This window comes from Camelus dromedarius, chromosome 29, assembly GCF_036321535.1.
Source record: "Camelus dromedarius isolate mCamDro1 chromosome 29, mCamDro1.pat, whole genome shotgun sequence".
NCBI lineage: Eukaryota > Metazoa > Chordata > Mammalia > Artiodactyla > Camelidae > Camelus > Camelus dromedarius.
In genome coordinates this window covers 21,754,830-21,766,277 of record NC_087464.1, presented here as the reverse complement: position 1 = coordinate 21,766,277, position 11,448 = coordinate 21,754,830, and the positions used below count along the sequence as shown (strand labels likewise).

General features: G+C 54.0%; 1 protein-coding gene across 1 annotated transcript; it reads right to left on the bottom strand.

Annotated features, from left to right (window-relative positions):
- Positions 1-3,056: 3,056 nt before the first annotated feature.
- Positions 3,057-8,831, bottom strand: ISL2 (ISL LIM homeobox 2). Its single transcript, XM_031440764.2, has 6 exons — positions 8,699-8,831; positions 7,681-7,870; positions 7,134-7,396; positions 5,039-5,322; positions 4,276-4,443; positions 3,057-3,851 (listed from the first exon to the last, which is right to left on the bottom strand). Exons 1-6 carry the CDS (start codon positions 8,754-8,756, stop codon positions 3,735-3,737), a joined length of 1,080 nt encoding a protein of 359 aa, XP_031296624.1. The 5' UTR covers positions 8,757-8,831; the 3' UTR covers positions 3,057-3,734.
- Positions 8,832-11,448: the final 2,617 nt, after the last annotated feature.

The window sequence follows — 11,448 nt, the reverse complement described above, 5'->3', positions numbered from 1 at the left end:
TAGTTTATTACTCATTCATTGTTTTCTCTCTCCAGTACGCTGCTATTCAGCTAATTCTCTTGCTCTCTTTGGTGAACACTTGTATGGGAAAACACAGCTAACAATGTGTGCCAATTTATGCCCCCCCACCACCACAGCAGAATCTCACATTTTCTAGAAAACAATCTTAGACTATGTCTCGTTTAAATCCAGTTTGCTGCTCTGACAAAACTAAGCTTTAAGCTATTCCACAGTCAACACTGAAAAGTTGATTTCTGTTCCACAACCCATTAAAAATTAAAGTTCAGTGGGAATACTGCCACAGGGACTGAATTTCCCAGAATTATGGAGCCTTTCAATATGTATTAAATTTGTGGTATAATAGCCATAAACTTTTCCATCTCTGGGAATCCCTTCCCTGCCTCAATTACATAGAGCTATTCAAATTATTAGATAAATCTGAGAAAACCTTATTCTAAAGTGAATCTGTTAAATAACTACGGCTTCCCATCTCTGGCCTCTTTGATTGAACTGGCTTTTTTACTACACAACTGGGTATCTCATTTTAGAAGTTAAGTAAGCATAAAATAAAACACTTGTAATAGTTACAGGTAATTTAATTTATAAAGAAATCCCTACTGTATTGCATGAGATGTTTAAAGATGACCTGGGAACCACTAAAACTGATATTTATTAATGTACTAACCAACCATAGATCTGACACCTCACCAGGGACCGCTGTAATAAGGCTTCAAAGTCAAACCCTTTTGCTGGAAATCCACATGGAAAACGATGTGCCCCTTTGGGTGGTCAGCAACAAACCAGGAGAGGAGCTTGCGATGTTTTATACAGCAATACAGATAGATAAAGGCATCCTAACACATAGTAACCACTTTGACCTGAGTAATTTCCCAACATTCAGAAACAGACACACTCATATGAATATAAAAAAAGAGGAGTTAGATTTTTGATCTATGGAAAGGGAAGAGATGACTGTAATTAGATAGGCAGGTGTTTCCATTTGTAGCATTAAAAATGCTGCAGTCTGTCAAAAGCAAAATTGCAAAGCTAATTAACAACCATTAATGAATTTTTAAAATTCAAGAACCTGTTATTTCCTTTTTAAAAATGGCAAAACCCTATATTCCAGATAAATCAAAAGTTTTCCAAAGTAAGATTTCTTGGGAGTTTAGCCTCCTACCCAATGGCCAGCCAGAAGGTAAAAGGAAGTATCTAGATTTCTGTTTGGGAGGGAATGGTCTAAGTTAAGGGAACGAAGCCTCAAAGAACCTAACCCTGATTATTAAAACCGTTTCTGGGCACTCAAGAGGTAAAGCTGGTCCTCATTAGCCCTACATATCTCTTCCCTTATCTCTAAGTTTGCAGCACCATTTCCTAAATCCTGAAGGGGAATGTTCTCTTTAATTTTTGTGCTCGCATCACCTTGACTTTCAGGAAGTAAAATATAAATGTGGCCCGATTTTCCCACCTCCTCCCATTTTCTTTCAATAATTGCCAGCCAGCTCCCAGCCTTCCATCTCTAACCGGGGTAAGTGGAGGAACCGCTGATGAATCCTGCCATCAGCTCTGCTGAAAAACCTAGAGTGGCCTCCGGCTATCCAAGCAGCACATGGCTTCTTAAGAGAAGGCACGTCCTCTATCCGGCGACCACAGCTGCCTCTCAGACACATTTTTCCTTACCAGACACTACCTGAGCAAAGATGACAACTATCCCTTACTCAGTTAGGGCGTTGCCCTCTTTCAAAACAAATCCTGGACAAAGGATACTTGGTCTTTTAACTCAAGACAAACAAACGGAAAGACAATGCCAGAGATTCTTCAAGAGCAGTGGATTGACTGGTAGGCTGGCAGCTTCCTGAGTCTACCAAGGAAAGGCTGGTCTATGAAAAGCACTGTCCCAGGCTGCCAAAGGGTTAAATATTTGTGAAGGGTAAAACCTGAGCCTCCCGGTTTTTTTGTGCTTGCCCGGGGGCCTGCTGGAGATTCAGTATCTCTCTTGGTTATTTCCTGCGATCACTAAAGCCAGTTTTCAAGAAAACAAGTCGCAGGGGTTTGAAATGTCACACCAAGTGACCTGGGCACGGCATATCCAGGGGCCATTCCCAGCCCCCTCCCACCCGAGCCATCCCCCGCCCGCTGCATTTCGGGTCTGGAAAGAAAATAAACCAAGGACACGCCAGACTGGTTCTGGGTGGACTTATTTTCCCTGGCAGCCGCGATCCTAGCGGGGGCTTGTTGTGGCTCCTTCAGTGTATCGCTTGCAGGTGATGCCAAATGCAGATAAGGAGCCGCCGCCCGGCCTTCTCCTCTGTCTAGACGGGGGAATTAATAAATGCTTCGAGATTGATCACGTCGCGCATCCACTCTGGGGACAGTGGCGAGGATGAGCCGTCACGGCCCCCTGTTCGCCCCGGGGCCGTGCAGCTCGGCGACAGGGCCGCGGTGTCAGGCAGGCCGGCGAGGCGCCAGGGTGTAGGGGTTCGGGACCCCAGACAGACGGGAAGAGACGCGCAGGGAGGGTCCGAGTGCACCGGCGGAAAATGGAGCGAGGGTCCAGGCCCGGGCCTTGAGGGCCGCCAGGCTGGGTCCTGCTCCAGGAGCTGAGACAAGGCTGAGAGGGAACGACTCGCCCTCGCGAGCCGAACGGCCGCCATTGGAGCATCGCAGGTTTCCCGCCCGAACCGGGTCGCCTTACCCGCGCCGCGGGCTTCTGCGCTGAAACGCCGGGGTAGGGGGCGAGCAGGAGCGCGCCGGCTTCCGGGACGGCCTCGGTGCTCCTGCAGTTGGCCGGGCCTCGCGGGACCGCACGGGGCGCACGGAGCGCAGGGGCCCAGCCCCGCCCCCCAGGTGGCGCCCAATCCCCGCCGGGCCCGCCCCCGGCGGCACGGAAGCACGCGGGCCAGCGGTGCGCGAGGCGCGGGCACGAGCGGTGGGCCCTGCTCGGGTCCTGGGCCTCCTAATCCTAGGAGCCTTATTTTCGTTGAATTAAGTCCCAACCCCCAACCTACGTTCGTCCAGCCCTCTCGCTGCGCTAACAGCACACAGCAGCAGCATCGCATCGGGTTATTATTTTTTTATTAAGATCAAAATATTTGTCCCACTATGAACTGACTGATCTCACAATAAATAACAATAACTTACGTATTGTTCGGCAAAGGCTCACACACTCTGTCCTCCGTCGACTGATAATTTAAAACATTTTCAAGGAAAGTTTCGGTTCTACTTTTTTTCCAGCAATCATGCGATTTGGGGGATGGAGTGTCTGTTCCTTTGGATTATCCCCATCCTCTTCCCTGTTAGAGCCCGGGCAAATCCGCCTAGGAGCTCAGGGCCGGGTTGGGGCAGACGCCGCATGGGCGAGCTCTGGGCGGGATCTGCGCGGGACCTGCTCTGCGCGTTCTCCACGCCGAGGTGGGTGCGTGGGCAGGGGGCGTGGAAACCCAGCGGCAGCGGCCCCGCGAAGCGAGGGAGAGGAGAGGGCAGAGATAACGCTAGTAAATCCCAAATTCTGGTTTTGTAAAAATAAAAGTCCTCGGAGCAGGGCTCTGCAGTCTGGTAAAAGCAGGTTTCGTCTCGGCGCGTTGGGCTGTCCCAGCCGCTTCTCTCAGTCCTCTCTCTTTAAATAATAATAATTACAAAGGCGAGAGAGTTTTCGGAGCTGGAATGGCCTGAGCATGGGTGAGTCTCATGCAGGGAGCATGCGAGGTCCGCGGGCTGGCGGGGAAGGGTCCCCCTCACGTTTCTACGGGACTCGGCACCATGCTGTTGGGGGTGTCCGGGAGCTGCGATGACAGGGAGGTCACGTCGCTGCCGGAGGAGTTGCCTAGGGAGCCAGACTCGGAGAAGGAGACCTGGGGCAGTGGAGACACCGGGAAGGAGCGGGTGAAGACGCGCCCAAGCTGGTTTTCCCGAGCCGCCTGCTCCGCGAGTCGGGGGTATCCCCTGGGACAAGCCGCCGGCTGGGAGCAGGCCGTTGAAGTTGGCCAGGTCCCCAAGCGCACGCAGAGGTATGGGGGGTGGGGTGAACTTGGGTTGGTTAATCCCTCGACCTCTCCTGCGAGCAGTTAATCCAAGGAGACCTGGTTTAGGGAGAATTACCGGCCGGGTGCGGTTGCAGCTACTCACCCCACAGCGCCCCCCCCCCCAGCCCCTCTTAGGGTTGTCCGGCTCCTCACCCCTTGAGAAACCCCCACCCCTTTCATCTTGGCTAAGTGGCCAAATCCACCCCACCTCCCCAGGAATCCTGAGGTCCGGGCAGGTAGGGCAAGGCCTCACCAGCTGCTGGAAGGCGGGTTGGTCCAGGTCACTCTGGAGGGCGAACTCGCTGAGCGCTTTCCAGGGCGGTTGGTACGTCTGCACCTCGACAGCGCTGCCCTGCACCGCGCTCTCGTGGCGGATGGGGCTGCCCGCAACCAGGGGCGTCCCGGTCAGTCCCTGGAGGCTCTGCGGGACAAGCAGAAGTGGGGGTGGGGGAAGCTCGAGTTAGATCTTGCGTTTCCCACCGCCTTTGAGACTGGGGCTCCAGGCACTGGCACGCGATTTGGAGCCTGAAACGATCTGGGGGAGGTGTACACTTGTCCGCAGCACAGTGAGTCCTCCTTCCCCATTGGAGTTGCCCCGAGCCTGAAAACCGCAACCATAAGCCTCAGTGCTGGAAGCCTACGGGGCAAGGGAACGACAGCGAGGCCTGCGTTCTCCTCCCTCTCCAGGTTTGTAAAGGGAAAGTGTTCAGAGTCAAGCCGAAAGGACACAACCCGCCCCGACTAGGGGGCGCGGCACTACCATGCCGCCTTGGGCTCCCAGATGGGCCATGGACCCCGACTCAGGTCTGCCGCTGGGACAAGAAGACCTGATTTCAAATACAATAATTAAGGAGGCTTCAACCCCAAGGTAAGCCTTGCAAGCACAAACACAAGCTATCTGGAGAGTCCAGTTCCCCCTGGATCTCCCGCGAGCCGGCCCAGAAAACGGCACCTAGACGGCGCGGCGAGAACCCGAGGCCCCACCCGATCCGATTCTCCAGCACCCTGTCCCACACCGTCTTGTCGTTGTGCTGCTGCTGCTGCAGCTGCTTCATAAGGATGGATTTCTTCTTATCCTTGCAACGCTTGTTCTGGAACCAGACTCGGATGACTCGCGGGCTCAGGCCGGTCATCTCCACCAGCTGCTCCTTCATGAGCGCGTCGGGCCGTGGGTTGGCGGCGTAGCACGTCCGCAGAGTGTGCAGCTGCTTCTCGTTGAGCACGGTCCGCACGCGGGTTGTCTTCTCCGTCTGTTTGTGCACATGCGGGCGCAGCGAGGGCTGCCGGCCTGACCCCGGGTCTGCAAGGGAGCCAGAGGTGTGCGAGGGGCCGCCACCCACCCTCCCCGCGCCCGCCTCGCGGCGGCCGAGTCCTCTAAGACCCGATTTCGTTTCACTTTTATTCCCTTTATTTCGCTTTATTGTTCAATTGCCTCCCTTGCCATCTGTTCGCCCTACCCAGAGAAAGGTGTGTATTTTTGTCCCTTCCCCAGTTCCCCGAAGGGCTCCCCGCAGCAATCTCCTGCCGCGCAAGCAGGGCGTGGGAGGTCTGAGCTAGGCCTGTGTTGGACGAGAGTGGCGGCTCCCGGCTGTGCCTCCTCCACTTACCAGACCCTAGGAATGCCAGCATGGGCCCGGCGGGACGAGGTAAGCCCTCCGGAAGAAGTCGGCGTTTCAGAGGAAGAGGGAGGAGGCGCGCCAGGGACTCAGGAGGGGGAAGGAGACCCACGCGGACCCTGAGCGCCGCGCTGCGTCGGGATTAGGAGGCTTGCCTCCCGCTCCCCACGAGCCCTTCTCTCTGATTCAGAGGCCTCTAGGACCGGGCAGCGTGTCGTGAAGACCCGGCCTGGGGCTCGGGTGGGCCTCCAGGGCCTGGAACGGTTCCTTCCCGCCAGCCCTTGGGCCTCGGTCCCCCGGGTCTCCTCCCTCAAGGTTCCAGGTTCCCTGGACCAGCGGCCACCCTCCCGGCCTCCGCGCATCCTTACTTAGCCTTGGGTTCTCTCAACCCCAAGTTGAGAAGAATTGGGTATGCAGGATCTGACTCCCACTGCCCACAACCCGCAACAAACAAAAGGGAGCCAGTCGAGACCAGGGTGCACTCAACACTGGCTTCATCCTGTTTCACACCCCAATCTGACCCAGGTCTACATACGCTTAGATATATGCCGCACTGTTTCCATTTCTATCCCCTTCCAGGCATCTCTAGGTCTAGATAAATATTTACAAATAACCAATCTAGCCCAATTTCCTCATTCTATAGGGGAGTAAAGGGAGGACCAGAGAGAGTAGGGAGCACTTCAAGATCACACAGCACCCAGAGGCTCAGCCTGGTCTAGAGGTAGGTGCCTCAGGTCTGTGGCTACTTGCTGGTAACTGCTCAGACAGGGGCACCATCCCTACCTGGTAATACCCCACACACACTCCTTTCTGGCATCTTCTGACTAGGACCCAGGGCATCTCCGAAGGTGTTTTCAATGATCCCTGAGTCCACTGTGCCTCTACCCTTTCCCCACCGAGAAACGTTTGGTTAAGTTGTTCATCAAACTGGGCCTCAAAACACAAATGCAGACTCTCGATCTTTGTTGGGTGGTCAGCCTTCAGAGCTGTCTTTACGGGTGGGCTTCTGGCTGGCTGAGCCCAGCTCTAGGCCGGGAGCTGTACTCTACATGCATACCCCCAGGCAAACCTATCTTTCCTCTCTGCCAACATACACACTGCTTGAAATTCCCAACACAAGTCCCTTAGACAAAGTCACCACTTCGGATTCCCTGTCGTCATTCACCTTCCTGCTCCTAGTACCATGTCCTACATATTCCTGATCACAGAGAACACAATTCTCCACAATTCCTTACCCTCACACATTCATACACACACAATCCCAGCTCACGTTTACCCACACGCAATTTTCCCCCGGCACACACGAACACACAACTCAGCCTGGCTCCTAGCACACAGTTCTGCACTCACCCAGAAAACCCTACAATCCTCTGCAAACGGAAATATACCCAAGTGACAACTTTTCGTCCGAGCACAACCATCCCCCCCTAGGAACATACACACACAAACATTCACACCCGCGCTGGCGGCTTAGGGCCGGGCGCGCTCGGCTTACCTGGCAGATGCAGGCCGCGGGCGCCGGGGAGCGGTCCAGGGCTGCGCGGGCTGCCGGCCGCGGCGCGCTCGAGCAGGAGGCCGTGGTCCGCGCGGCAGAGCAGCTCGTGCTCCCTCAACGAGAACTCGTCGCCGGGCAGCAGCTGGCGGCTGCACACAGAGCAGCGGAAGCACTCGATGTGGTACACGCTGTCCCGCGCCCGCATCACCAGATCGCTGCTGCTGAAGCCCACCTGGCACTTGGCGCACTTGATGCCGAAGAGCCTGCGGGCCCACGGCGCGGCCGCTGTCAGCGCGGGGCCTGCGACCGGCCTCGCCTCCCGAGCCGGATCGGCTACGCGCACGCACGCCCAGGACACTTTGTGGCCCAAGGGAGGCTGCGGGGACCGGCCCTTGTAGGGTTCCCAGGCTAGGAGGTGGCAGCGGCGTGCGTTCGGGATGGGAGCGGCCTTCTCTCCGCGCGGGGGCGTACGGGCAGCCCGTCAACCCTGAGACCGAGCCCGAGCCCCAGCGGGCGGTGGCTGATCCCGGGCTCCCTGGGACCTCACCTGACATAGTCCCGCTTGCAGTAGGTCTTCCCGTCTCTCACGAAGCACGTGCACGTCTCGTCAAGGTACTGGCTGCACTCGGCGCACTTGAGGCAGGCTGCGTGCCACTCGAGGTCGGGCGACACCCGCAGGATAAACTGGTCGTGGATCTGACTCCCGCAGCCCACGCACATGGCCGTCCCGGGCTTCTCTGCCAGGGAAGGACGCGGGGCCCGCGTCAGGCCTGGCTGCCCGGACCTCAGCCGAGGCCGCTCCAGCCCCAACCCAAACCGCTCGCGCTCTCGCTCTTTTAAGAATTACAGCCACAAGGAAGAGGAAATGGGCTTCGTAAAGGTCCAGACAATTGGAAATGAAAAAAACAAAATCTTCTGAATTTGCGAGGGCTTTTTGTCACACCCCACCCCACCCCAATTTTCTCTCTATTACATTCACTTGAACATAGTCATTTTATCGATATATCTTGTAACTAAAAGCTAACACGTCAGTGAGAAGAAAGAGTAAATAGACATTTAAGCCCTACCGACGCCACCGCATCGATACTGAATGGTGATGTGCCGGCATTTCCGTCCGAACCCTCCCTCTCACAGCGACTCCCTTCTATCCCAACACAGACACATCAGCTTTAAGCGGAGTCTCCGCTCATCCTCTTTGACATTTCTCAGTCTAAATATCCGAGATCAACATAAAGAAATCTTCCTCACTTGAAGGACCGAAAGACAAGCAAGCAAACAAAACCCCCCTCATCCTTAAATCAAACCTTAGCGCAAAACAGAAGCAGATTTCACAGCCTGAGGTCAGCCTAGCAGGCTCAAGAAAAAGTGTTTAATTATAAACGAAAACAACAGGATTCCGAAGGAAAAGTGGTCCCGCAGGAAAACGCATTCGTTTTGTTTTTTCTCTCCCAGTGTCCTGTCAAATAGAAGCCACTTGTAGAATCCGCTAAACATTCTTCTGCATTAGAAATACTGCATATTAAGCACGCGCGCGCACACGCATACACACACACAGAAAGACTTACTCTTGGAATGATCCCCCATAGTACCCAGAAAAGGATAATGAAAAATAATATCCACCATGCAGAAAAGAGATGTGCGCAAAGCGTGCGGCCAGGGGCAGAAGGACGAAGGTCGCGCGCCCAGCCTCGGCTCTTTGCTAACTAACTCCTCCTGCCCCGCGGAGTTGAAGGAGCGATTCCGCACCGGCCCGCACGCAGCATGACGTCAGCACGCACTCGCCCCGGGCCGGAGCTGGAGGCGGGACCTGTGGCGTCACGAAGCTTCCCCAGAACCGTGGGGGATGCGGAGGAGGTGACGGGGACCTGGGGGCTGAAGGGCGGGGTGGGTTCGGTGGAAGGCGGGGGTGACGGGAGATTGGCTGTAAGGAAATGGGCAAACCCTGATTGGTCCGGAGTGAACAATGGAGCGCAGCCCTCTCCCCCGAAATCTACAAAGATCCTCACTCCGGCCCCGGGTCGGGCAATCCCGGCTGGACCTTGTGTCACCGCTGAGCGGTCTCCCCCGCCGCTGCAGCTCTGATCTTGCTCTTAGACTCACGCGGCCGTCTCCCCAGGCGCGGTCGGGCGGGGTGATGGATACCTGGGGGGTGGAGGGAGGCCGTTCCTTTAAATGCTTCCTTCTTTCATTTAAAAAAAAAAAAAAAAACAAAAAACACTATCTCGGGATGAGAGCTAGAAGGAAGGGTGTCTGTTTGGACAAGACCGTCACTATCCAGCTGGTCACCTTCTTCCTCTCAGGCGCCTTTGTTCTCAGGGTCCAAGCTAGACAGAGAGGTTGAGGGTTTAGATAAACTCTATTTAGACGTCCCCACCCGTGCGCCTGTGGAAAACTCCAAGTTGGAACATTAGGTGGGTAATGCCAGACGCAGAATCCGAAGACGCTCACCGGATCCAGATTCGAGCCTTGACTTGCATTTGGGGCGGAGGTGTAATTTGACACGGACTCCCCCCATTCTTTCCCCACTCGAATCTCACAGCTCCTTCTAGGAACAATGCTGGGGTCGAATGTGTGTACCACTTCTAGAATAAACGATATTTATAAACTCTTCTGTTTTATTTCAGAAACCAACTGCAACGCAATAATCAGAAACAAATGTGGCGCGCGGGGTAATTTACTATCTGTGCAGCGGTTTGTCTGTACTTAGAAAAACTGCGATTTCTGAGTAGTCCAGGCATTTCTTTCTTTCAAAGAAATTGCTGTGGTTTTTGTCTGAAAGGGTTCGAAGACTGGCCCATGAATTATAAATAACATTTACCCAACCATGGGGCTGTTGTTTTCCCATTAAAAGGTGTACTAAGAACTTAGTGCGCGCCTGGGAAGGGCGCAGGTGGACGCCTGGGGATAAAATGCACCGGAATCCCAGACCCAAGTCTGCCCGAGGGCGCCGTCGAGTGCTGTGGCCCTTCTGCTAAAAACCTAAAACTGGTTGGCCTCAAGCTCTGGGCTGCTCTCCGGGAAATGGGTGCAACCAAGTGCGCAGGGAGAGCCCTTGCAGACAGCTGGGTCTAGGCCCTCAATGCACACTGAACTCACTACTCCGCGATGGCCCACCTAGCGCCTTACATGGAGTTCCTGTCATCTTGTAAGGCTTGTAACCACTGCCACCACCTTTGGAACATCTGGTATTCACACTGGTTTGGTTCCTGGGCATAGCTTACCAGCCGCTGTGCCAACAGGCCGTCTCTTACGTCCTTTGGCCGCTAGCATCCCAAACAGTGCTCACACTGAGTGTGGGGAAAAGGGGTAGAAGGGAGAATGCTGCGTTTGAATGAATGAATGCGTTTAAATGAATGTCTACGCGTTTGAATGAATGTCTATGTAAATAAACAGGTTTGAGAAGGGAGGGAGTGGGTATGGGTGGGTATGTCTGTGCCATGCCACTCTGTGACCTCAGGCATTTTATTTTACTTCTATGTCCTTCAGTTTCTTCATCTGTAAAGTGGGAGATAAAAATAGTATCTACCTCTACTATTGTAAGAATTAAACAATTCCGTAGAAAAGGCTTAGAACAATATTTGTCACATAGGAAGTACAATACGAGTTGACTATGATAATTATCATCAAAACTTTATCTTTGTGTTGGGAGCTTCTCTGTATACCATGCCTTTCCCATGCTCGGTTCCTGCCTGTGCCTGGGTGTGGAGGGGAAATCTAGGTATATCTGTGTCTACGGCATCTGATGATTTCTTTGTGCATTTCCATGTGTGCTTGCTCTGTGTGGGTCTCCTGCAGAGATGGGAGATCAGAAAGTGTGGTCCAAGTGTCGAGTTTGTGTACAGATGGTGTCTGTGTGTCTGCGTACATAGTCTCAGAATAGGGGGTGGCTTGTAGTACGTATGACTCTGTAGTGAACTAGGAGGTGCTCCTGGCAGAAAATCAGTAACTCAAGGGTTCAGGCAGCCAGGAGGGGGCGGCTCTGGGCTGGAATCCTGGGTCTGGACTTTAACACTTTCCTGCCAAGAGGAGAAATTTCTCCTGCTCAGGAGCTCAGGAAAAGCAGTCCTTTGAAACCCTATTAGGGAGGAGGGAGAGATGGTGACTTCTGGGATGTCAGATAGGAGGGTCAAGAACTAATACTTATTTGGGCTCCACATGTGCAAAGCCCCTGTTATTAGCCTGTGGCATCTTTACAGCAGCGTTAATGAGGTCAGTAGTATCAGACTCATTCAATCCCTGAAGAAACTGAGGCTTAGGGCGGTAACATGATTGCTTCCGGTCACAGGATAAGTTGGAGCTGGCATGCAAAGCAGGT

Bases quoted from the DNA above. Each gene is read 5' to 3' on its own strand.
- ISL2 (XM_031440764.2), bottom strand. From the start codon at position 8,756: ATGGTGGATATTATTTTTCATTATCCTTTTCTGGGTACTATGGGGGAT. The intron at 7,871-8,698 runs GTAAGTCTTTCT...CTTCCCTGGCAG, and splicing joins TATGGGGGATCATTCCAAGA to AGAAGCCCGGGACGGCCATG. The intron at 3,852-4,275 runs GTGAGGCCTTGC...CCACTGCCCCAG, and splicing joins AACCCGCCTTCCAGCAGCTG to GTCTCCTTCTCCGAGTCTGG.